The sequence below is a fragment of the Trachypithecus francoisi genome, unplaced genomic scaffold, assembly GCF_009764315.1.
Source record: "Trachypithecus francoisi isolate TF-2019V2 unplaced genomic scaffold, Tfra_2.0 Lachesis_group11, whole genome shotgun sequence".
Taxonomy (NCBI): domain Eukaryota; kingdom Metazoa; phylum Chordata; class Mammalia; order Primates; family Cercopithecidae; genus Trachypithecus; species Trachypithecus francoisi.
The window spans coordinates 120328077-120354894 of NW_022681456.1; the positions used below are offsets into that span (position 1 = coordinate 120328077).

A 26818-nucleotide genomic window follows, 5' to 3' on the forward strand; every position below is an offset into this window, starting at 1 on the left:
CTTTAGCAACCACTTACCAGTGAGAACATGTTACATTTGATTTTCTATATCTAGCCTGTTTCACTTAAGAGAATGACTCCCATTGCCATGCATATTGTCACAGTATGTGTGATTTCATTCTCTCTTTCTGACTGATTAGTATCGTATTGTATATATATAATTGCAGTTTTAATCCAATCATTCATTGATGGATACATTGTTGATTCAATATCTTTTTTACTGTGAATGTTGCTACAGTAAACATACAGATAAAGGTATATATTTGATACATTGATTACTTTTCCTTTGAGGAGATACCCAGTAGTAGGATTGCTCAATGGAAATGTAGTTCTAGCTTTAGTTCTTTGAGAAATCATACTGTTTTCCATAGAAGCTGTACTGATTTACATTCCCACCAAGGGTGTGTAAGAGTTCTCCTTTCTCCACGTCCTTGCCAACAGCTGTTATTTTTCACCCTTTTATTCTCAGTCTTTCTGACTGAGGTAAGATGATACCTCATTGTGGTTTTCATTCACATTACTCTGACGATAGTGATGTTGAACATGTTTTCATTTACTATTGGCCATTTTTATGTCTTCTTTTGAAACACATCTATTCATGTCCTTTGTCTATTTTTAATTGGTTTTTGTTGTTGTTGTTGAGTAGTTTGAGTTCCTTGTATACTCGGCATATTAGTTCCCTGTAGGATACATAGTTTAGAAATATTTTTCCTCTGCAAGTTGTCTGTTGACACTGTTGATTTATTTTGTTTGTAGAATATTTTAGATAAATTAAGTTCTATTTGTCCAATTTGGTATTTGCTGCCTGTGGTTTTCACGTCTTAGCCATAAGTTCTTTCCTCACCCAATGTCCAGCAGTTTTCTTCTTGCATTAATACATGCCCAGGTGCTACATTTAAGTCTTTAATGCATCCTGAGTTATTTTTCTATATGAGAGATGTGAGAGCTAGGGTTCCGGGTTCATTCTTCTGCATATGGCAATCCAATTTTCTCAGCATCACTTACTGAAATGTGTGGTGTTTCCCAAGTGTGAGTTCCTGTCTGCAGTGTTAAAGATCAGTTGCCTGCAAGTATGTCGTTTCATTTCTGGATCTTTTATTCTGTTCCACTGATCGATATGCCTGTTTTCAGACCAGTCATATCCTGTTTTCATTACTTTAGTCTTGTTATATAATTTGAATTCAGGCAATGCAACACTCCCAAATGTGTTTATTTTCCCTAGGATTGCTTTGGGTCTTTTGACTCTTATTTTTTGCTTCCATGAGTAATTTTGGATTTTCTATTTTTACCAATTCTTTGGAAAATGACATTGATATTTTGATAAAGATTGAATCTGTTGATTTATTTGAACACTACAGTTGGCCTTCTTAACATTCTTTCAACATGCCAAGTTTATTCCCACTTTATCAGGCATGTGTTTGCATTTTATTCAAGTATGCTCACATCTTATCACCTTAAAGCCTTCTTGAATACACAGAACCCCTTATTCTCCTAACCTGCTTTAATTATTTATCAATCATTGTCACTCTGAGATAGTCGTATGCAATATCCTACTATCTAATATGAGTACTCTAAGTAGTCCCCACCACACTATATCAGGATTGGTTTTATGACCAAGAAAATATGGCAGAAATGGTGGTATGTTACCACTGAGATTAAGTTATAGTAGAAACTGTGGCTCCATCTTTTATTTTTCAATTCACCCTTCTCTGTGTCTCTCTCTCTTCCTCTGTCTCTCTCAGACATCACTTGCACTGGGAACACCCAGCTGACATGTGAAGCAGCTCTATGGAGGGAATCTCTAATCATCTCTCCCCTTGGGGGCAACAGAAGAGTAGACACCTACAGAGAAGGTGGAAAGTCTCCCACCTCCAATTCTTCAGTCCCCACCTGACCTCTAAAACAGCCACTATTCTAGAGTTGATTTCAATATGGAGACCAGAGAAATTCCCATTTCTCCCTTTTACATAGGATAATGCTTATCCTGAGTTACTGTCTACCTGTTTCTTGGTTTTCTTCTTCTTTGAAACACATGCTAGCATAGCTTCAGCATATGAGAAGTAAACTATATGAAGATTTTTCATGTTGCCAGATGTGTAATGTGACCTTCACACTTAAATGATTACCTGAGTGGATATAGGATTCTAGTTTGATTGTTATTTTTTCATGGAGTTTTTTTTTTTTTTTTTTTTTTATACTTTAAGTTCTAGGGTACATGTGCATACGTACAGGTTTGTTACATATGTATACTTGTGCCATGTTGGTGTGCTGCACCCATCACTCGTCAGCACCCATCAATTCATCATTTTATATCAGGTATACTCCCAATGCAATCCCCTCCCCGCCCCCCTCCCCATGATAGGCCCCGGTGTGTGATATTCCCTTTCCCGAGTCCAAGTGATCTCATTGTTCAGTTCCCACCTATGAGTGAGAACATACGGTGTTTGGTTTTCTGTTCTTGTGATAGTTTGCTAAGAATGATGGTTTCCAATTGAATTCCATGTCCCTACAAAGGACACAAACTCATCCTTTTTTATGGCTGTATAATATTCCATGGTGTATACGTGCCACATTTTCTTAATCCAGTCTGTCACAGATGGACATTTGGGTTGATTCCAAGTCTTTGCTATTGTGAATAGTGCCACAATAAACATACGTGTGCATGTGTCTTTATAGCAGCATGATTTATAATCCTTTGGGTATATACCCAGTAGTGGGATGGCTGGGTCCTATGGTACATCTAGTTCTAGATCCTTGAGGAATCGCCATACTGTTTTCCGTAATGGTTGAACTAGTTTACAATCCCACCAACAGTGTAAAAGTGTTCCTATTTCTCCACATCCTCTCCAGCACTTGTTGTTGCTGACTTTTTAATGATTGCCATTCTAACTGGTGTGAGATGGTATCTCATTGTGGTTTTGATTTGTATTTCTCTGATGGCCAGTGATGATGAGCATTTTTTCATGTGTCTGTTGGCTGTATGAATGTCTTCTTTTGAGAAATGTCTGTTCATATACTTTGCCCACTTTTTGATGGGGTTGTTTTTTTTTTTCTTGTAAATTTGTTTGTGTTCTTTGTAGATTCTGGATATTAGCCCTTTGTCAGATGAGTAGATTGCAAAAATTTTCTCTCATTCTGGAGGTTGCCTGTTCACTCTGGTGGTAGTTTCTTTTGCTGTGAAGAAGATCTTTAGTTTAATTAGATCCCATTTGTCAATTTTGGCTTTTGCTGCCATTGCTTTTGGTGTTTTAGACATGAAGTCCTTGCGCATGCCTATGTCCTGAATGGTACTACCTAGGTTTTCTTCTAGGGTTTTTATGGTATTAGGTCTAACATTTAAGTCTCTAATCCATCTTGAATTAATTTTCGTATAAGGAGTAAGGAAAGGATCCAGTTTCAGCTTTCTACTTATGGCTAGCCAATTTTCCCAGCACCATTTATTAAATAGAGAGTCCTTTCCCCATTTCTTGTTTCTCTCAGGTTTGTCAAAGATCAGATGGCTGTAGATGTGTGGTATTATTTCTGAGGACTCTGTTCTGTTCCATTGGTCTATATCTCTGTTGTGGTACCAGTACCATGCTGTTTTGGTTACTGTGGCCTTGTAGTATAGTTTGAAGTCAGGTAGCATGATACCTCCAGCTTTGTTCTTTTGACTTAGAATTGTCTTGGCAATGCGGGCTCCTTTTTGGTTCCATATGAACTTTAAAGCCGTTTTTTCCAGTTCTGTGAAGAAACTCATTGGTAGCTTGATGGGGATGGCATTGAATCTATAAATCACCTTGGGCAGTATGGCCATTTTCACGATATTGATTCTTCCTATTCATGAGCATGGTATGTTCTTCCATTTGTTTGTGTCCTCTTTTATTTCACTGAGCAATGGTTTGTAGTTCTCCTTGAAGAGGTCCTTTACATCCCTTGTAGGTTGGATTCCTAGGTATTTTATTCTCTTTGAAGCAACTGTGAATGGAAGTTCATTCATGATTTGGCTCTCTGTTTGTCTGTTACTGGTGTATAAGAATGTTGGTGATTTTTTCACATTGATTTTGTATCCTGAGACTTTGCTGAAGTTGCTTATCAGCTTAAGGAGATTTTGGGCTGAGACGATGGGGTTTTCTAAATATACAATCATGTCATCTGCAAACAAGGACAATTTGACTTCTTCTTTTCCTAACTGGATACCCTTGATTTCTTTCTCTTGCCTGATTGCCCTAGCCAGAACTTCCAACACTATGTTGAATAGGAGAGGTGAGAGAGGGCATCCCTGTCTTGTGCCAGTTTTCAAAGGGAATTTTTCCAGTTTTTGCCCATTCAGTATGATATTGGCTGTGGGTTTGTCATAAATAGCTCTTATTATTTTGAGGTACGTTCCATGAATACCGAATTTATTGAGCGTTTTTAGCATGAAGGAGTGTTGAATTTTGTCAAAAGCCTTTTCTGCATCTATTGAGATAATCATGTGGTTCTTGTCTTTGGTTCTGTTTATATGCTGGATTATGTTTATTGATTTGCGAATGTTGAACCAGCCTTGCATCCCAGGGATGAAGCCCGCTTGATCATGGTGGATAAGCTTTTTGATGTGCTGCTGAATCCAGTTTGCCAGTATTTTATTGAGGATTTTTGCATCTTTGTTCATCAGGGATATTGGTCTAAAATTCTCTTTTTTTGTTGTGTCTCTGCCAGGCTTTGGTATCAGGATGATGTTGGCCTCATAAAATGAGTTAGGGAGGATTCCATCTTTTTCAATTGATTGAAATAGTTTCAGAAGGAATGGTACCAGCTCCTCTTTGTACCTCTGGTAGAATTCAGCTGTGAATCCATCTGGTCCTGGACTTTTTTTGGTTGGTAGGCTATTAATTATTGCCTCAATTTCAGAGCCTGCTATTGGTCTATTCAGGGATTCAACTTCTTCCTGGTTTAGTCTTGGAAGAGTGTATGTGTCCAGGAAATTATCCATTTCTTCTAGATTTTCTAGTTGATTTGCGTAGTGGTGTTTATAGTATTCTCTGATGGTAGTTTGTATTTCTGTGGGGTCTGTGGTGATATCCCCTTTATCATTTTTTATTGCATCTATTTGCTTCTTCTCTCTTTTCTCCTTTATTAGTCTTGCTAGTGGTCTGTCAATTTTGTTGATTTTTTCAAAAAACCAACTCCTGGATTCATTCATTTTTTTGGAGGGTTTTTTGTGTCTCTATCTCTTTCAGTTCTGCTCTGATCTTAGTTATTTCTTGCCTTCTGCTAGCTTTTGAATGTTTTGCTCTTGCTTCTCCAGTTCTTTTAATTGTGATGTTAGAGTGTCAATTTTAGATCTTTCCAGCTTTCTCTTGTGGGCATTTAGTGCTATAATTTCCCTCTACACACTGCTTTAAATGTGTCCCAGAGATTCTGGTATGTTGTATCTTTGTTCTCATTGGTTTCAAAGAACATCTTTATTTCTGCCTTCATTTCGTTATGTACCCAGTAGTCATTCAGGAGCAGGTTGTTCAGTTTCCATGTAGTTGAGTGTTTTGATTGAGTTTCTTAGTCCTGAGTTCTAGTTTGATTGCACTGTGGTCTGAGAGACAGTTTGTTATAATTTCTGTTCTTGTACATTTGCTGAGGAGTGCTTTACTTCCAATTATGTGGTCAGTTTTGGAATAAGTGTGATGTGGTGCTGAGAAGAATGTATATTCTGTTGATTTGGGGTGGAGAGTTCTATAGATGTCTATTAGGTCCACTTGGTGCAGAGATGAGTTCAATTCCTGGATATCCTTGTAACTTTCTGTCTCGTTGATCTGTCTAATGTTGACAGTGGAGTGTTGAAGTCTCCCATTATTATTGTATGGGAGTCTAAGTCTCTTTGTAAGTCTCTAAGGACTTGCTTTATGAATTTGGGTGCTCCTGTATTGGGTGCATATATATTTAGGAGAGTTAGCTCTTCCTGTTGAATTGATCCCTTTACCATTATGTAATGGCCTTCTTTGTCTCTTTTGATCTTTGGTGGTTTAAAGTCTATTTTATCAGAGACTAGGATTGCAACCCCTGCTTTTTTTTTGTTCTCCATTTGCTTGGTAGATCTTCCTCCATCCCTTTATTTTGAGCCTATGTATGTGTCTGCATGTGAGATGGGTCTCCTGAATACAGCAGACTGATGGGTCTTGACTCTTTATCCAGTTTGCCAGTCTGTGTCTTTTAATTGGAGCATTTAGTCCATTAATATTTAAGGTTAATATTGTTATGTGTGAACTTGATCCTGTCATTATGATATTAACTGGTTATTTTGCTCGTTAGATGATGCAGTTTCTTCCTAGCCTCGATGGTCTTTACATTTTGGCATGTTTTCCCAATGGCTGGTACCAGTTGTTCCTTTCCATGTTTAGGGCTTCCTTCAGGGTCTCTTGTAAGGCAGGCCTGGTGGTGACAAAATCTCTAAGCATTTGCTTATCTGTAAAGGATTTTATTTCTCCTTCACTGATGAAACTTAGTTTGGCTGGATATGAAATTCTGGGTTGAAAATTCTTTTCTTTAAGAATGTTGAATATTGGCCCCCACTCTCTTCTGCCTTGTAGAGTTTCTGCCGAGAGGTCTGCTGTCAGTCTGATGGGCTTCCCTTTGTGGGTAACCCGACCTTTCTCTCTGGCTGCCCTTAAGATTTTTTCCTTCATTTCAACTTTGGTGAATCTGGCAATTATGTGTCTTGGAGTTGCTCTTCTCAAGGAGTATCTTTGTGGTGTTCTGTGTATTTCCTGAATTTGAATGTTGGCCTGCCCTACTAGGTTGGGGAAGTTCTCCTGGATGATATCCTGAAGAGTGTTTTCCAACTTGGTTCCATTTTCCCCCTCACTTTCAGGCACCCCAATCAGACGTAGATTTGGTCTTTTTACATAATCCCATACTTCTTGCAGGCTTTGCTCATTTCTTTTTCTTCTTTTTTCTTTTGGTTTTTCTTCTCGCTTCATTTCATTCATTTGATCCTCAATCGCTGATACTCTTTCTTCCAGTTGATCGAGTCTGTTACTGAAGCTTGTGGATTTGTCACGTATTTCTCGTGTCATGGTTTTCATCTCTGTCATTTCATTTATGACCTTTTCTGCATTAATTAGTCTAGCTGTCAATTCTTCCACTCTTTGTTCAAGATTTTTAGTTTCTTTGCGCTGGGTACATAATTCCTCCTTTAGCTCTGAGAAGTTTGATGGACTGAAGCCTTCTTCTCTCATCTTGTCAAAGTCATTCTCTGACCAGCTTTGATCCGTTGCTGGCGATGAGCTGCGCTCCTTTGCAGGGGGAGATGCGCTCTTAATTTTTGAATTTCCAGCTTTTCTGCCCCGCTTCTTCCCCATCTTTGTGGTTTTTATCTGCCTCTGGTCTTTGATGATGGTGACGTACTGATGGGGTTTTGGTATAGGTGTTCTTCCTGTTTGATAGTTTTCCTTCTAATAGTCAGCACCCTCAGCTGTAGGTCTGTTGGAGATTGCTTGAGGTCCATTCCAGACCCTGTTTGCCTGGGTATCAGCAGCAGAGGTTGCAGAAGATAGAATATTGCTGAACAGCGAGTGTACCTGTCTGATTCTTACTTTGGGAGCTTCCTCTCAGGGGTGTACTCCACCCTGTGAGGTGTGGGGTGTCAGACTGCCCCTAGTGGGGGATGTCTCCCAGTTAGGCTACTCAGGGGTCAGGGACCCACTTGAGCAGACAGTCTGTCCGTTCTCAGATCTCAACGTCCATGTTGGGAGATCCACTGCTCTCTTTAAAGCTGTCAGACAGAGTCGTTCACGTCTGCACAGGCCCCCGCTGCTTCCCCTGTTGGTCTTCAGCTGAGCGCTGTCCCCAGAGGTGGAGTCTACAGAGACAGGCAGGCTTCCTTGAGCTGCTGTGAGCTCCACCCAGTTCGAGCTTCCCAGCAGCTTTATTTACCTACTTAAGCCTCAGCAATGGCGGGCGCCCCTCCCCCAGCCTCGCTGCTGCCTTGTGGTTAGATCGCAGACTGCTGTGCTAGCAATGAGGGAGGCTCCGTGGCTGTGGGACCCTCCCGGCCAGGTGTGTGTATAATCTCCTGGTGTGCCCGTTTGCTTAAAGCACAGTATTGAGGTCGGAATTACCCTATTTTCCAGGTGTTGTGTGTCTCAGTTCCCCTGGCTAGGAAAAGGGATTCCCTTCCCCCTTGCGCTTCCCAGGTGAGGCGATGCCTCGCCCTGCTTCAGTTCTCGCTGGTCCGGCTGCAGCAGCTGACCAGCACCGATTGTCCGGCACTCCCCAGTGAGATGACCCCAGTACCTCAGTTGAAAATGCAGAAATCACCGGTCTTCTGTGTCGCTCGCCTGAGAGTTGGAGACTGGAGCTGTTCCTAATCGGCCATCTTGCTCCGCCCCCCGAGAAGATCTTAAATGACCTGAAGGAGCTGAAAACCATAGCACAAAAGCTATGTGACGCATGCCCAAGCTTTGGTAGCCGATTTGATCAAGTGGAAGAAAGGGTATCAGTGATTGAAGATCAAATGAATGAAATGAAGCAAGAAGAGAAGTTTAGAGAAAAAAAAGTAAAAAGAAGCGAACAAAGCCTCCAAGAAATATGAGACTAAGTGAAAAGACCAAATCTACACTTGACTGGTGTACCTGAAAGTGACAGGGAGAATGGAACCAAGCTGGAAAACACTCTTCAGGATATTACCCAGGAGAACTTCCCCAACCTAGTAAGGCAAGCCAACATTCAAATTCACGAAATATAGAGACTGCCACAAAGATACTCCTTGAGAACAGCAACCCCAAGACACAAAATTGTCAGATTCACCAAGGCTGAAATGAAGAAAAAAATGTTAAGGGCAGCCAGAAATGTCGGGTTATCCATAAAGGGAAGCCCATCATACTAACAGCGGATCTCTCAGCACAAACTCTACAAGCTAGAAGAGATTGGAAGCCAATATTCAACATTCTTTAGGACAAGAATTTTCAACCCAGAATTTCATATCCAGCTTAACTAAGCTTCATAAGTGAAGGAGAAACAAAATCCTTTACAGACAAGCAAATGCTGAGAGATTTTGTAACCAGCAGGCCTGCCTTACAAGAGCTCCTGAAGGAAGCACTAATCATGGAAAGGAACAACTGGTACCAGCAACTGCAAAAAGATACAAATTGTAAAGACCATCCATGCTAGGAAGAAACTGCATCAACTAATGAGCAAAGTAACCAGCTAACATCATAATGACAGCATCAAGTTCACACATAACAATATTAACCTTAAAGGTAAATAGGCTAAATGCCCCAATCAAAAGACACAGACTGGCAGATTGAGTCAAGACCCATCAGTATGCTGTATCCAGGAGACCCATCTCATGTGCAGAGACATACATAGGCTCAAAATAAAAGGATGGAGGAAGACCTTTTAAGCAAACTGAAAACAAAAAAATGCAGGGGTTACAATCCTAGTCCCTGATAAAACAGACTTTAAACCAACAAAGATCAAAAGAGATAAAGAAGGCCAATATAAAACAGACTTTAAACCAACAAAGATCAAAAGAGATAAAGAAGGCCATTACATAACGGTAAAGAGATTAATTCAACAAGAAGAGATAACTATCCTAAGTATATATGCACCCAATACATGAGCACCCTGGTTCATAAAGCAAGTCCTTTGAGACCTACAAAGAGACTTAGATCCCCACACAATAGTAATGGGAGACTTTATCACCCCACTGTCAACATGAGACAGATCAACGAGACAGGAAGTTAACAAGGATATCCAGGACTTGAACTCAGCTCTGTACCAAGCGAACCTAATAGACAGTTACAGAATGTTCCACTCCATATCAACAGAATATACATTCTTCTCAGCACATCACACTTATTCCAAAATTGACCACATAGTTGGAAGTAAAGCACTCCTCAGCAAATGTAAAAGAACAAAAATCATAACAAAGTGTCTCTCAGACCACAGTGCAATCAAATTAGAATTCAGGATTAAGAAACTCACTGAAAACCACACAACTACATGGAAACTGACCAACCTGCTCCTGAATGACTACTAGGTAAACAACGAAATGAAGGCAGAAATAAAGATGTTCTTTGAAACCAATGAGAAGAAGACACAATGTACCAGAATCTCAGGGACACATTTAAAGCAGTGTGTAAAGGGAAATTTATAGCACTAAATGCCCAGCAGAGAAAGCAGGAAAGATCTAAAATAGACACCTTAACACACAATTAAATGAACTAGAGAAGTAAGAGTAAAAACATTCAAAAGCTAGCAGAAGGCAATAAATAACTAAGACCAGAGCAGAACTGAAGGAGATAGAGAGATGAAAAACCCTTTAAAAAAATCAATGAATGCAGGAAGGCAAGAAATAACCAAGATCAGAGCAGAACTGAAGGAGACAGAGACATGAAAAACCCTTTAAAAAATCAATGAACCCAGTAGCTGATTTTTTGCAAAGATCAACAAAATTGATAGACTGATAGACTGCTAGCAAGACTAATAAAGAATAAAAGAGAGAAGAATCAAATAGACATAATAAAAATGATAAAAGGGATATCATCACCCTTCCCACAGAAATAATAACTACCATCAGAGAATACTATAAACACCTCTACGCAAATAAACTAGAAAATCTAGAAGAAATGAATAAATTCCCGGAGAGATACACCCTCCCAAGACTAAACCAGGAAGAAGTTGAATCCCTGAATAGACCAATAACGAGCTCTGAAATTGAGGCAATAATTAACAGCCTCTCAACCAAAAAAACTGCAGGACTAGATGGATTCACAGCTGAATTCTACTAGAGGTACAAAGAGGAGCTGGTACTATTCCTTCTGAAACTATTCCAATCAATAGAAAAAGAGAGAATCCTCCCTAACTCATTTTATGAGGCCAGCATCACCCTGATAACCAAAGCCTGGCAGAAACACAACAAAAAAAGAGAATTTTAGACCAATATCCCTGATGAACTTCGATGCAAAATTCCTCAATAAAATACTGGGAAACCGAATCCAGCAGCATATCAAAAAGTTTATCCACCATGATCAAGTTGGCTTCAACCCTGGGATGCAAGGCTGGTTCAATACACACAAATAAATAAACGTAATCCATCATATAAACAGAACTAAAGACAAAAAGCACATGATTATCTCAAGAGATGCGGAAAAAGCCTTCGACAAAATTCAACAGTGCTTCATGCTAAAAATTCTCAATAAACTAGGTATTGATGGAACATATCTCAAAATAATAAGAGCTATTTATGACAAACCCACAGCCAATATCATACTGAATGGGCGAAAACTGGAAGCATTCCCTTTGAAAACTGGCACAAGGCAGGGATGCCCTCTCTCACCACTCCTATTCAACATAGTGTTGGAAGTTCTGGCCAGGGCAATCAGGCAAGAGAAAGAAATAAAGGGTATTCAATTAGGAAAAGAGGAAGTCAAATTGTCCTTGTTTGCAGATGACATGATTACATATTTAGAAAACCCCATCGTCTCAGCCCAAAATCTCCTTAAGCTGATAAGCAACTTCAGCAAAGTCTCAGGATACAAAATCAATGTGAAAAAATCACAAGCATTCTTATACACCAGTAACAGACAAACAAAAGAGAGCCAAATCATGAATGAACTCCCATTCACAAAAGCTTCAAAGAGAATAGAATGCCTAGGAATCCAACTTACAAGGGATGAGAAGGACCTCTTCGAGGAGAACTACAAACCACTGCTCAATGAAATAAAAGAGGACACAAACAAATGCAAGAACATTACATGCTCACGGATAGGAAGAATTAATATCATGAAAATGGCCATACTGCCCAAGTTAATTTATAGATTCAATGCCATCCTCATCAAGCTACTGGTGACTTTCTTCACAGAATTGGAAAAAACTACTTTAAAGTTCATATGGAACCAAAAAAGACCCCACATTGCCAAGACAATCCTAAGCCAAAAGAACAAAGCTGGAGGCATCATGCTACCTGATTTCAAAGTATACTACAAGGATACAGTAAACAAAAGAGCATGGTACTGGTGCCAAAACAGAGATATAGACCAATGGAACAGAACAGAGCCCTCAGAAATAATACCACACACCTACAACCATCTGTTACTTGACAAACCTGACAAAAATAAGAAATGGGGAAAGGATTCCCTATTTAATACATGGTGCTGGGAAAACTGACTAGCCATATGTAGAAAACTGAAATTGGATCCCTTCCTTACACCTTATACAAAAATTAATTCAATGTGGCTTAAAGAATTAAATGTTACACCTAAAACCATGAAAACCCTAGAAGAAAACCTAGGCAGTACCATTCAGGACATAGGCATGGACAAGGACTTCATGACTAAAACACCAAAAGCAATGGCAACAAAAGTCAAAATAGACAAATGGGATCTAATTAAACTGCACAGCAAAAGAAACTACCATCAGAGTGAACAGGCAGCCTACCGAATGGGAGAAAATTTTTGCAATGTACCCATCTGACAAAGGGCTAATATCCAGAATCTACAAAGAACTTAAACAAATTTACAAGAAAAAATCAGACAACCCTATCAAAACGTGGGAGAAGGATATGAACAGATGCTTCTCAAAGGAAGAATTTATGCAGCCAACAGACACATGAAAAAATGCTCATCATCACTGGCCATCAGAGAAATGCAAATCAAAACCACAGTGAGATACCATCTCACACCAGTTGCAATGGTGATCATTAAAAAGTCAGGGAACAACAGACACTGGAGAGGATGTGGAGAAACAGGAACACTGTTACACTGTTGGTGGGACTGTAAACTAGTTCAATCATTGTGGAAGACAGTGTGGCAATTCCTCAAGGATCTAGAACTAGAAATATCATTTGGCCCAGCCATCCCAAAGGACTATAAATCATGCTGCAATAAAGACACATGCACATGTATGTTTATTGCAGCACTATTCACAATACCAAAGACTTGGAACCAACCCAAATGTCCATCAATGATAGACTGGATTAAGAAAATGTGGCACATCTACACCATGGAATACTACGCAGCCATAAAAAGGATGTGTTCATGTCCTTTGTAGGGACATGGATGAAGCTGGAAACCATCATTCTCAGCAAACTATTGCAAGGACAGAAAACCAAACACTGCATGTTCTCACTCGTAGGTGGGAACTGAACAATGAGATCACTTGGATACGGGGTGGGGAACATCACACACCGAGGCCTGTCATGTGGTGGGGGGGACGGGGGTGGGATATCATTAGCAGAAATACCTAATGTAAATGACAAGTTAATAGGTGCAACGCACCAACACGGCACATGTATACATACGTAACAAACATGCACTTTGTGCACATGTACCCTAGAAATTAAAATATAATAATAAAAAAAGATTGTGACATTAAAAAAAAAAAAAAGAAGCGATGAGATGATGGTGAAAGTGAACCTTGCGGCAACAGACCATTCACATAAACTTATGGGCAAAAATTTTATCTTCTTTTGGCTTAATTGAAGAGGTCTGACAATTAACAGCAGAAAAAAGAGCTAGCACAAGAAGAATATCAGTTGGTTCAGATTACATGTTTTTTTCTGGCAGAAAAACTAAAGTTGAGCAAACTATCCACTTGATGAGGGCGAAAACTGCTGTAGCTAAATCAGCTACAGAAAAGAACAGAATGTTCAGTGACAAATTAAACAATTACGAAGGAAAAGAAAAGAAAAGATCCTAAAGCATTTCTTTGAAGAGTTGTAATAGGAAATCAAACATGGCTTTTCCAGTGGCATTCAAAGGGACAAACATAGTCAAAGCAATGGCTACCAAGAGGTGACAGTGGTCTAGTCTAAGTAAATGCGACAAAAGCAAATATCACGCCAACAGTGTTTTTGGATGCTCAAGGTATTTTGGTTGTTAACTTTCTGGAGGGTCAAAGAATGGTAACAACCACTTATGAGAAAGTTTGGACTTTGGAGAGAATTAGCCAAATCTTTGGCAGAAAAATGGATGAGATTGGATGCCTAGTGATTTTCCATCAAATGTCTGGTAAAATTGCTCTTGTTTCATGAGATTGATAAGCAGGAGCACTGTTGTGATGGACAAGGACCCTCTGCTGAAGCTTTTCTAGGCATTTATCTGCTAAAGTTTTGGCTGTCTCCGAAGTGTCTCAGAAGTTGATGTTATTACTCTAAGTGATGTAACTTATGAATGGAAAACCAAACATCATATGTTCTCAGTTATAAATGGGAGCTAATCTATGAGGATGTAAAGGCATAAGAATGACAGAATGGACTTTGGGAACTCAGAAGGAAATGATGAAAAGGGAGTGATGAATAAAAGACTACAAATTGGGTGCAGTGTATAACACCCCCGGGTGGTGGGTGCACCAAAATCTCACAAATCACCACTAAAGAACTTATTCACTCAACCAAACACCACCTGTTCCCCAACCTATGAAAGTAAAAAAGAAAAGAAAAAAAAAAGAAAATCACTGGGCATCCAAATTACACTACTGATGCAGTATCTTTGGACATCTTTTTTTTTTTTTCTAAGATGAAAATATCTTTAATGTGTATGCTGTTTTCTTCAGTTAATAATGTGAAAAGACTGCATTTATATGGTAAAATTCCCAGGACTCTCAATTCTTTATAGATAGGCTATATTACTTGTATCATTACTTGCAAACCTTCTTGAATGTGGTGGAGCTTATGTTAAGAATAAAGTTTATATTGTCTACTTTCATATTGTAATTACATTCTTCCACAAACGTTTTGAAATCCTGTGTATTTCAAACCCATCTGGAAGAGCAGGAGCAGATTCTAATGTGTACAATACAGGATCTTCTCATCCAAATGATCATGTGGCCTGTCTTTAGGGTTTCCAGTTGCAGCCCCACACACAAAACCTCTAACAAGGTATCCTGAAGTTATCACTATCCCTGAGCAAAAACTGAATGATGCCACAAGACTTATTCAAGGCCTGAAATGGTAAGTGGCAGCTGTTAAGACTGACTTGCCTATACTTTCCTTGAAAAAGATGAAACGATGGGCAGGAACTACTTGATATAACAGAAAAGTCAGCAGATGAAAAGAGAGCCATTAACACAAACTCAGTAAAAAGACTTAGGAAAGACAGTATCTTGATACAAATTTTAAAAACAAAAATAAAATGAAAGGAGTAAGAAGAATTATAGATGCTTACTTAGACGATTAGATTTCAAAAATTTCCCAAAATTTATTTTAAAATAAGCCAGATGTAAGATGAAAAACAAACACAGGGAAGATTATTTAGAACACAAAATGTCAACAAAAACATTTTAGAAAGAGAGTGGGGAGAAATTAGTTTCAGAATATAGCAAAAATGAAAACAATTTCTGTATGGAAGAATACTCTGGGAGACAGATATCACAGGCACTAAGAAATAGATCAATGTAATACCCTTGAGGCTTTTATGGGGTTCCAGACTATCTTATTGGAATATATAATTGTGGCCACTCATTGTAAGTGGGAATGATTAAAATGTTTTCCTGGAAGAACAACTGAATGTGGTGGCTCATGCTTGTTATCCCAGGACTTTGGGAGGGTGAGGCGAGTGGATCCCTTGAGGCCAGGAGTTCAAGACCAGCCTGAGCAACAAATTGTGGCTCCATGTCTTCAAAAGAATTTTAAAATAAATTTTTAAAAAGTAAACGGGCATGATGGCTGTCATGAACCTGTAATTCAAGCAACTTCAAGAGGCTGAAGTGAGGGGAATCCACTGAGCACAGGAGTTCAAGGATGTTGTAAGCTATGATCACAACACCACACTCCAGCCTTGGTGACAAACTGAGAGCCTGTAATTATATATTCCTGTAAGATGCAAAGCCCAAGCTGAGTCTGAGCAAATATTCTAATAAAGGGGAAGAGCAAGGAAAAATTCTTAAAGACATGAAATAGCGTGGCTCATTCAAGAACTTATATTCATTCTGCTCATTTCTACAAACCTCTGGTAGTTTTTGTGGCCAACTTTGCTTTAACCAATCCATGAATATTAATAATAGAATAGGTTAGACACCTGTATCCTACACCAAGACTTTTCTGGTTGGAGCCAGATCCAAAGACTATCAGACAATCAATGTGGATCTGACCAGGCTGACGGCCAAATTTCTGTCAGCCATGAATGACCAGGTTTGTGTTGTCTTCACACCGCTCAAAGTTCCAAAGAAATAATCTCTATATAATCAAATATTTAGCAAAATATGATAGGCATAGTTACACAGCAGTCTGGCTTCTCCCTTTCACCCACCCTCACTCACAGACAGTGTCAGTTTTCACCTTTCAATCACTTCTGTTTTTGTTTTGTCTGGTGAGTGTATAGCTGATATTTATGCTTTCCTGATAAACTTTACTCACTGCTGACATTGGAGAAGGTCAGGGAAAGGGCCTGAGATGAGTGACTTTTAGGGGCATTTCTATAGTCTTCCTATACTCTCCTGCCAAAGACAAGTCTTTGTGTCAGGCCTGCAGCAACCTCAGTTGGTGACAATATCACGTAATGTCAGCCTGGTCTCTTTGCTTCTCCTTGTCTCTGACATCCCTTTGCTACCTGATGGTCTAACTTAGGATATGTAGGCAGGATTGTTCATCTCCAGTTCCTATGGAAAATAGTGTCTGGTGAGACCAGAGACACAAATCTCAATAATACAGTGGGACTTGCTGGCACAAGCAACTACTCTCTGCTGAAGATAAAACTCATGAAGACTAGTTAGAACTGGTCCACTCTCTGTAGAGCCAGAAGAAATTGCCAATTAATAATATATTTCCCTTTCAAGTATGTCTATATTTTTATCAGGGAAAATAGCAAACTTCCTGGTTCCCTTGAAAGGGCCAAGTTATCTGTAGCAAAGTGTCTGGTATTAGGAAGTCTCCCTTTACTATTACCCACAACTCTTCAGAAGGGCCAGACCAGACCCTCATCTTCACAGCCCAGGATCCACTCATCCACAATGCTGAAGAGGCCTGTCTTTAGGATTTACTGTCACACACCCTCTCTGCCCCCATCATACCTCCAACCAAGCTGTCCTTAAATTAACACCAGTCATGCACAAAATGTGAACACAAGACACTCAGAAAGTCTAAGTGGTAAATGACTGCTGTTGATAGTGACTAGCCTGTATACTCCATGAACTGATGAGCAGGGATTTACTAGAAATAACAGGGATTTAAAAGAATCAGCAGCTGAAAGAAGTGCTAACAATGCAGATCTCTGATAGGGCTTTTTGGAAACACAACATTTATTGTGAAATTACACGAACAAGAACGAAACAAAGGTGGTGAGTATTATAGCTTATTACTTAGAAGATTAAATAAAGGAAATCTCACCACATTAATGGTGGGAAAAGTCAGATACATAAAGAAAATTACACATAATGAACTTGACTCAGAAAATAAAATATGAACAAAGAAGTACCAGAAAGAACGTAAGGAGGAATGCATATCAGCATATTGGGGAAAAAAAAAAAACACTCCTTGTGGAAGAACAATCTGAGAAAACAGATAACACAAATACTGACTAAACCAAGAAAACCAACACAATGCAATTGAAGCTTTGATGGGCGTATCTGATTACCTTATCTGAATGTAGAATTGTAGCCACTTAATTATCAGAGGTAGGAATTCAATACAATTCTTAAAAGAAATGAAGCAGAGGGTGAATTTTATAGAATATTCTAGAGAAAGTGAAGAGCACGAAGTAAGTTTTGGCGACATGATATCGCATGGCTCCTGCAAGAAACTATATATTCAGTTTTCTCAGTTCTAGATATTTCCTCATGGTTTCCGTGTCCATTTTGCATTAACTCCTAAAGATTCTTTAAAATACACAATTTTGGCCTTCCTGTGTTGCACAACAAGCCTTGCCCGAGCTGAGTGAGATCCAGAGATTCTTGAACAATACCTGTAGCATGAGAAGGCTGCAGGGCAGCTTTCCGTCATCTATGTGTGCCCAGGAGTGTGCTGTCTTCACACATCTCACAGATGGCAGAAACCATCTCTATCGCATCAAGACTTTAGCTAAATGTGATACTATCTGTACACACATCACAAGAGGTGGAAATAGGCTATAAAAAGAGCCAGAGATACTGATTATTGTCACTGCTGGGTGTAGCTTTGATGCCCACACACACATATCCAGAAATAAATAACAGAGTGGAAAGTGGACAATAGTTTTACCAAAAAGATTGAAACTCTACTGATGTCTGAAGTTCAATTATGACACTGTGCTGATTGCTTGGACCTAGTTCATTTAAAACCTTCGTTCAAGTCATAGTTGTACCTTCTAGAAATAAGTCACCAACAAATTCCAACCCAACCCATTCCTCTGGGCTAGAGTCCCAGAGAGAAATAAGGGATGCACCTGACCTGCAGTGAGCAGAGCAGAACCCAATCTCTGAGGTGGCAAGGCCCATTCAGTGTGGAGCTCAAAGGTGTCATTGTTCTGCTTCTCTTTATAAAGGGAGTTGCCACGTTTCTCCCAGCACAGAGTTGGGAGCAACTCCAGGGCCTCCTGCAAGATGCTGCTGATTTTGCTGTCAGTGGCCCTGCTGGCCTTGAGTCCAGCTCGGAGCTTAAGTGAAGGTAAAAGAGAAGGGGGAGATGATGCTGTGACTCTGCTTGGGGCTTAGGAGGTAATAATTATAATTATGGGGAAGAGAGGAGAATGAAAACACAGATGGGGCCACGGAGTTTTCATGCCCAGGATCAGGAGACCTGTTGTGCCCTCATTCCACACCAAGGGCTTCTAATTTATTTAATGCACAATGAAAATCCAATAAAGAATTTGTACCAGGGGAATGGGAAGGTAAGATTTGCATTTATAGAGAGATATGACTGTGCTCTGAAGGATGCAGTGGAGAATGCAAGGCAGATTCAGGCAAGTCCAGCTGTGAGCATCCTATACTGATCTCAGTAAGTACACAGGCATGATGGTGGCCTTGCTATACCTGGTGGATCAGCATCAACGATGGAGATAAACACACATCACAGATACTGCAGAGGAGGCAGAACTGGATAAAACACTTGCCTGTGCCTAACTACAGATATAGAAATATCTGAGCCAATTATTGTAATTTTTGTCTCCTCTACATGCAGTATTTCAATGTGCTGGGAGTGGTATGGGTAAGATTGTATTGAAATGATTACTTCTGGTTATCCAAATTGAGAAATCTTGTGTACATAAGCAATGTATTTATAGGAGATGGAGGGCATAAGAATACCAAAATATTACATTGAAGTACCTGGCATGTGTAAACTAAATTAGCATTAAGTCTTGAGGGATTCTAGGGAGGAAAAAATGGGGCTCTTCTATGTTGAGTTCATGGTTGTTGCTCTGTGTCATAACAACCGTGCCTCCCCTTACACCTTCCTCCCTTTTCAGCAGCTTCACAGATGGTGGCTGACGAGTTAACCAAGGGGAGGCATGGGGAGTGGTGAGAAGACCCTTTTCCCCGTAGAACACTTGTGAGTCTTGACAGATTCGAGATATAACGTTTCCCATCACCCTGTGCTTCTCTTCTAGATGTGATCCAGGAAGAATCTCCCTCCCTAAAATCAGGTAAAACCCAATTCATTCTCAATCTCTTTTGACTATCTTCTTCTGCTCATGAACTGATCATTTCTCCAGTGTTTTCTCATCAACATTTTCCTTTCAGGAACTGATTAATGTTAGTCCCCCTAATAACATAGGCAATCTTCATGCAACCTTGATTTTGGGGACCATGGGCAGGGCCATCAAATGGAATAGCAGAGATGCTTGTCTTAGATGACAACAGGAGTGGGTTGACTTCCCCCTGGCCAGGAGTGCCTGCTTGGGAGATGACAGAGAACTGGGCAGTGTCCTTATTCTGACTCCTCCTTATACTGAGATCCCCTCAACTGCTTCATTCTTTCCCAGCGTTCCACTCCAGGGTTTTATTACTTCACTGAAAATGCGAAGAAATAAGTGTCTGGGTCTCATTTTTGTGCATTTCCCCATTTAGCTGCGTTACAGTAAAAATTTGCTGCAGCTATTCAGTGAATGCTGTGTGTCCTCCACCTCCTCCAGGAAAGCCAGAAGGACCACCCCCACAAGGAGGCAACCAGTCCCAAGGTCCCCCACCTCGTCCAGGAAAGCCAGACGGACCACCCCCACAAGGAGGCAACCAGTCCCAAGGTCCCCCACCTCGTCCAGGAAAGCCAGACGGAACACCCCCACAAGGAGGCAACCAGTCCCAAGGTCCCCCACCTCATCCAGGAAAGCCAGACGGAACACCCCCACAAGGAGGCAACCAGTCCCAAGGTCCCCCACCTCATCCAGGAAAGCCAGACGGAACACCCCCACAAGGAGGCAACCAGTCCCAAGGTCCCTCATCTCGTCAAGAAAAGCCAGACGGACCACCCCCACAAGGAGGCAACCAGTCCCAAGGTCCCCCACCTCGTCCAGGAAAGCCAGACGGAACACCCCCACAAGGAGGCAACCAGTCCCAAGGTTCCCCACCTACTCGTCGAAAGCCACAAGGATCACCCCAACAAGGAGGCAACAAACCTCAAGGTCCCCCACCTCCAGGAAAGCCACAAGGACCACCCCCACCAGGAGGCAATCCCCAGCAGCCTCCACCACCTCCTGCTGGAAAGCCCCAGGGACCACCTCCACCTCCTCAAGGTGGCAGACCACCCAGGCCTCCCCAGGACAGCCTCCCCAGTAATCAAGGTTCAATGACAGGTATGATTCCTGTTTATGTTCACCAAGTGCTCTAAGTGCTACAGTTCTCTGACTTTATTGTGCCAATGAATCAACTAAAAGCCCATTGATATTGTATTGTCCTGGAACCCATTTCTAAAGATTTGTATCCAGATACTCTAGAATAGGGTAACAAGACCTTGTATTTCTAACAAACTCTTTAAGGAATTCTGATGTTGAGAAACAGCATACCATATAATCTGTCTCAAATTGTGCTGGCAATGAGGAAGTAGTACCATGTTCATTCTTGGTGCTGTTTTCTGTCCACAAACTCAGAGACCTCCCATTTAAAGTTTCCACCTGAGCACTGTTTGCTCAGTCCTGCCTCACACCAGCCTCTTTAGTCCAGTATTCCTGCCAAGTGGTCCCTGAACATTCAGCAGCTAAAAGGTGTCTCATTTTTTAGATACTTCCTTTTCAATAAGTACATGATTAAGCTAACAAAAGATATCTAATGGAATGGAAAAATATGAAGCTAATTTTAAAGGCGTACCTCATCCTACCCACCTTCCTTCAAAAAGCTACCACTGTTGACTTTATGGCATCTTCTCTTTGAAATATTTATATGTGCACAGACATATAGCATTCTTCTCCCGTACCACTAATAATGTAACTTATATGCAGGTATATATGTTAGTCATTTAAAAATACACTTTTTGAAAATTTCCTCATCAGTTTATGGAGCTAAATACATCTCTTCAGTGGTTTTCTGTTTGCTTTTACAAGGTTTTGCTACTCCATTGTGTGGCTTTGCCATGATTTCCTTAACCAATCCCTGTCACTGGACACTGAGGGTGGTTTCAGCTTCTCACTATTATAGAATACATGCCAGTTACCATCTGTGTAAATATATCCTTGAACAAATTCAACAGCAATGAGTCATAACAACCTAAGGATGATCTTTTCTCTTCATTTTCTAAGCAACAATTTGGAGCACATTGTGTGCAAGGGCATCAAAAGAGTGAACACAGAAAAAAAATTAGGAAGGAATCACAGGGGTAGAAGGGTTGGGGGAGAGAAGATGGGCTCTCATGTACTGTACTGCAGTAACACCAGTGAGAAATTAGACATTTCCTGCCATGTTAAGTCTGGTTTATGAACTTCCTTGTTTGTTTGTTTCAGAAACTGAATAAGATGACAGTGATTCAAACGATTCAAATGCCATGATATTGGAAGAAGGTGGTCATAGCTCTAACTTCAGTATACGAATAAAATAATCAGCTTGCAATTTCTGATTGTGGTGTCTCTTTCTCAGTGTTTGTGAATGTGGAATGTGAGGACCAAGAACATATTATAAGAACATCTAGGACCCCTTCTCTCTGTTGCTTCCAGGGAGCTTCCCTTCTCTTTAATCCTAATTTGGCCAGCTGCCATGAAAAATGTTTTACTGTTTATCTCCTTCCCTGACTTCTATTTTTTTTTCTTTTTCTGAGATGGAGTCTTGCTCTATCACCTAGGTTGGAGTGCAGTGGTGTGATCTTGGCTTACCACAACCTGCATATCCTGGGTTGAAGCTATTCTCCTGCCTCACCTTTCACAGTAGCTGTGATTACAGGTTCCCACCATCATGCCTGGGTAATTTTTGTAATTTTAGTTGAGATGGGATTTCACCCTGTTGGCCAGGCTAGGCTAGAACTTCTGACTTCAGGTGATCTGCTTGCCTCAGCCTCCCAATATCTTGGGATTACAGGCATAAGCCATCATACCTGGCCCTTCCCTGACTTCTATAGTACCAATTGAAATTTTAAAATTATTTTCAGATTGTTTACTGATATTCCAGTAATCTTAAGGACAAAAACACAACAAATGGAAAATAAATCACATAAGCGAAAAGAAATCCTTATCATTTCTAAGAAACTGAGTTTGGTTTCAAGGGAATGAGTATGGCTCTATGCTTCTTATCCACAGAATCCTCTCTATCCCATTTACCCTATTTTAACAGTGATCACTTTCCTCCCTCCCTATGTTCCTTACCTTTCTTTAATGAAACCTGAATGGATTTCACTAAGGAGGCAGCATGACTTTAAGGAGTGAAGAATTGGGGAGCTCTCAGATTTTAGTTAAGACATAAATCTTTTTCTTGCTAGCTCTGGACTCTTAAAAAGCTACTTGGTCTCTCAGAGCTTGAATTTCCTCATCTAAAATGAGAAGAATCATAACAGCTACCTTAGAGTATGGAGATTAATGAGGTAACATACACACCAAAAACCTTGCAGAGATCGGCATGTCTGTTTCTCAAGCAAGGAAGGTTCAATATTAGAAAACTGCTCCTGTGCCCTCTGATAGCCTCAGATAATTCACTAAGAAGTTCAGAAAAATCAGAATAGAAGGATCTCGCTGTGTGCACCACCCAGTTGAGTAACCACATTCAGTTCAATGACAGTTCTCTGGCTTCTCTCCTATTATCTTAGGTGAAGCCTCCCTACCTCTATCTCTTACCTTCCCTCTTGATACTGAACCACATTACCCAATTAAGGATTTTGCTTCTGCACGTGACCCCTTTGTCTCCTGATTCTTACATCCTATGCTCTATGGGATTACTTCAATCAGCAAAAGCCTGCTGAAACATCACCCATTTCTACAGAGGTCTCCTACGACTCTTAGTGCTTCTTTCCTACCATATTATTTGTCTGCCATTTTTATTGCAAAAGTTCTTGAAACATATGTATGTGATTCTTTCCCAATCCCCTCACTTCCATTTTTGTTAAACACACATTAAAGATGCTTTTGTTCTTTCCACTCCAAGTCTGTCAGGGTGGTCTACTGCCTCCATTCCACTCATTTCAGGAATCAATTCTCAGTTCTGCATCTCCTGTGACCCCTTGGCAGTTTACCGTTCTTTTGGGAACACTCTATCAGTCTTTCCAGGAACCTCCAGCTCTCTCCTTGGGTTTCTCCTACCTCTGCCTCTTCCCTCCTAGAACTACAAATTTACTCCTCTTCCAACTCTATTTGGTCTTGGTAAATTATTCATCTAATTAATCAAACAAGGATTTATTCTTGACTCTTCTGTTTTCCCCTTACATCACATTATATCTAGTCAAATAAGCTTTGTTATCATTGTGATGTTCAAGCTTCAAAATAATTTCCTGCTGCAACCAGTTTTATCACTTTCATCTCTGTCAGCCCATCCAAGCAAGCCTCATCTGCAGTTTACACCATATAGTTCTATTTATTTCCGAACAGTCAGTTATCCACCTTGGTCGTTTAAAAATTATTTTACTTGAGATTGGGCACCAAGATGGCTGAACAGGAACAGCTCTAGCCTCCAGTTCCCAGTGTGAGCGACACAGAAGATGGGTGATTTCTGCATTTTTAATTGAGACTCCACTGCTGATATCCAGGCAAAAAGGGTCTGGAGTGGACCTCAAGCAAACTCCAACAGACTTGCAGCTGAGGGTCCTGAGTGTTAGAAGGAAAACTAACAAACTGAAAGGACATCCACATCAAAACCCCATCTGTACGTCACCATCATCAAAGACGAAAAAGGTAGATAAAACCACAAAGATGGGGAAAAAGCATGCAGAAAAACTGAAAATTCAAAAAATCAGAGTGCCTCTCCCCCTCAAAAGGAACGCAGCTCCTCACCAGCAACGGAACAAAGCTGGATGGAGAATGACTTTGACAAGTCGAGAGAAGAAGCCATCAGTCAATCAAACTTCACAGAGCTAAAGGAGGAACTACGAACCCAGAGCAAAGAAACTAAAAATCTTGAAAAAAGATTTGACGAATGGATAACTAGAATAACCAATGCAGAGAAGTCCATAAACGACCTGAGAGAGACGAAAACCATGACACGAGAACTATATGACAATGCACAAGCTTCAGTAACTGATTCGATCAACTGGAAGAAAGAGTATCAGTGACTGAAGATCAAATGAATGAAATGAAGCAAGAAGAGAAGTTTAGAGAAAAAAAGACTAAAAAGAAATGAACAAAACCTCCAAGAAATATGGGATTATGGGAAAAGATCAAATCTACGTCTGATTGGTGTACCTGAAAGTGACGGGGAGAATGGAACCAAGTTGGAAAACACTATGCAGGCTATTATCCAGGAGAACTTCCCTAACCTAGCAGGCCAACATTCAAATTCAGGAAATACAGCGCTCACCACAAAGATACTCCTTGAGAAGAGTAACTCCAAGACACATAATTGTCAGATTCATCAAGTTGAAATGAAGGGAAAAAAATGTTACGGGCAGCCAGAGAGAAAGGTGGGGTTACCCACAAAGGGAAGCCCATCAGACTAACAGCAGATCTCTCGGCAGAAACTCTACAAGCCAGAAGAGAGTGGGGGCCAATATTCAACATTCTTAAAGAAAAGAATTTTCAACCCAGAATTTCATATCCAGCCAAACTAAGTTTCGTAAGTGAAGGAGAAATAAAATCCTTTATAGACAAGCAAATGTTGAGAGATTTTGTCACCACCAGGCCTGCCCTACAAGAGCTCCTGAAGGAAGCCCTAAACATGGAAAGGAACAACTGGTACCAGCCACTGCAAAAACATGCCAAAATGTAAAGACCATCGATGCTAGGAAGAAACTGCATCAACTAATAAGCAAAATGACCAGCTAACATCATAATGACAGCATCAAGTGCACACATAACAATATTAACCTTAAATGTAAATGGGCTAAATGGTCCAATTAAAAGACACAGACTGGCAAATTGGATAAAGAGTCAAGACACATCAGTATGCTGTATTTAGGAGACCCATCTCACGTGCAGAGACACACATAGGCTCAAAATAAAGGGATGGACGAAGATCGACCAAGCAAATGAAAACAGAAAAAGACAGGGGTTGCAATCCTAGTTTCTGATAAAACAGATTTTATACCAGCAAAGATCAAAAGAGAGAAAGAAGGCCATTACATTATGGTAAAGGGATCAATTCAACAGGAAGAGCTAACTATCCTAAATATATATGCACCCAATACAGGAGCACCCAGATTCATAAAGCAAGTCCTTAGAGACTTACAAAGAGACTTAGACTCCCACACAACAATAATGGGAGACTTGAACACCCCACTGTCAACATTAGACAGATCAATGAGACAGAAAGTTATCAAGGATATCCAGGAATTGAATGCAACTCTGCACCAAGTGCACCTAATAGACATCTACAGAACTCTCCTCCCCAAATCAACAGAATATACATTCTTCTCAGCACCACATCACATGATTACTCCAAAATCAACCACATAGTTGGAAGTAAAGCACTCCTCAGCAAATGTAAAAGAACAGAAATTATAACAAACTGTCTCTCAGACCACAGTGCAATCAAACTAGAACTCAGGACTAAGAAACTCAATCAAAACCGCTCAACTACATGGAAACTGAACAACCTGCTCCTGAATGACTACTGGGTACATAATGAAATGAAGGCAGAAAAAAAGATGTTCTTTGAAACCAATGAAAACAAAGATACAACATACCAGAATCTCTGGGACACATTTAAAGCAGTGTGTAGAGGGAAATTTATAGCACTAAATGCCCACAAGAGAAAGCTGGAAAGATCTAAAATTGACACCCTAACATCACAATTAAAAGAACTAGAGAAGCAAGAGCAAACACATTCAAAAGCTAGCAGAAGGCAAGAAATAACTAAGATCAGAGAAGAACTGAAGGAGATAGAGACACAAAAAAACCCTTCAAAAAAATCAATGAATCCAGGAGCTGTTTTTTGAAAAGATCAACAAAATTGATAGACCATTAGCAAGACTAATAAAGAAGAAGAGAGAGAAGAATCAAATAGATGCAATAAAAAAATGATAAAGGGGATATCACCACTGACTGCACAGAAATACAAACTACCATCAGAGAATACTATAAACTCCTCTAGGCAAATAAACTAGAAAACCTAGAAGAAATGGATATATTCCTGGGCACATACACTCTCCCAAGACTAAACCAGGAAGAAGGTGAATCTCTGAATAGACCAATAGCAGGCTCTGAAATTGAGGCAATAATTAATAGCCCACCAACCAAAAAAAAAGTCCAGGACCCAACGGATTCACAGCCGAATTCTACTAGAGTACAAGGAGGAGCTGGTACTATTCCTTCTGAAACGATCCCCATCAATAGAAAAAGAGGGAATCCTCCCTAACTCATTTTATGAGGCCAACATCATCCTGATACCAAAGC

General features: G+C 40.2%; 1 protein-coding gene across 1 annotated transcript; it reads left to right on the top strand.

Moving 5' to 3' along the window:
• The first annotated feature begins 18335 nt into the window (after positions 1-18335).
• LOC117090510 (basic salivary proline-rich protein 3-like) lies at positions 18336-21898 on the top strand. The gene is made up of 4 exons (XM_033222849.1): positions 18336-18534; positions 19475-19510; positions 20000-20656; positions 21797-21898. The coding sequence occupies exons 1-4, from the start codon at positions 18471-18473 to the stop codon at positions 21805-21807; spliced, it is 768 nt and encodes a 255-aa protein (XP_033078740.1). The 5' UTR covers positions 18336-18470; the 3' UTR covers positions 21808-21898.
• The last annotated feature ends 4920 nt before the right edge of the window (positions 21899-26818 follow it).

What these genes read in the sequence shown, in the direction of transcription:
- LOC117090510 (XM_033222849.1), top strand. Translation starts at nt 18,471, where the DNA reads ATGCTGCTGATTTTGCTGTCAGTGGCCCTGCTGGCCTTGAGTCCAGCT. An exon ending in AGCTCGGAGCTTAAGTGAAG is followed by an intron (nt 18,535 to 19,474) that starts GTAAAAGAGAAG and finishes CTTCTCTTCTAG; the next exon opens with ATGTGATCCAGGAAGAATCT. An exon ending in ATCTCCCTCCCTAAAATCAG is followed by an intron (nt 19,511 to 19,999) that starts GTAAAACCCAAT and finishes CACCTCCTCCAG; the next exon opens with GAAAGCCAGAAGGACCACCC.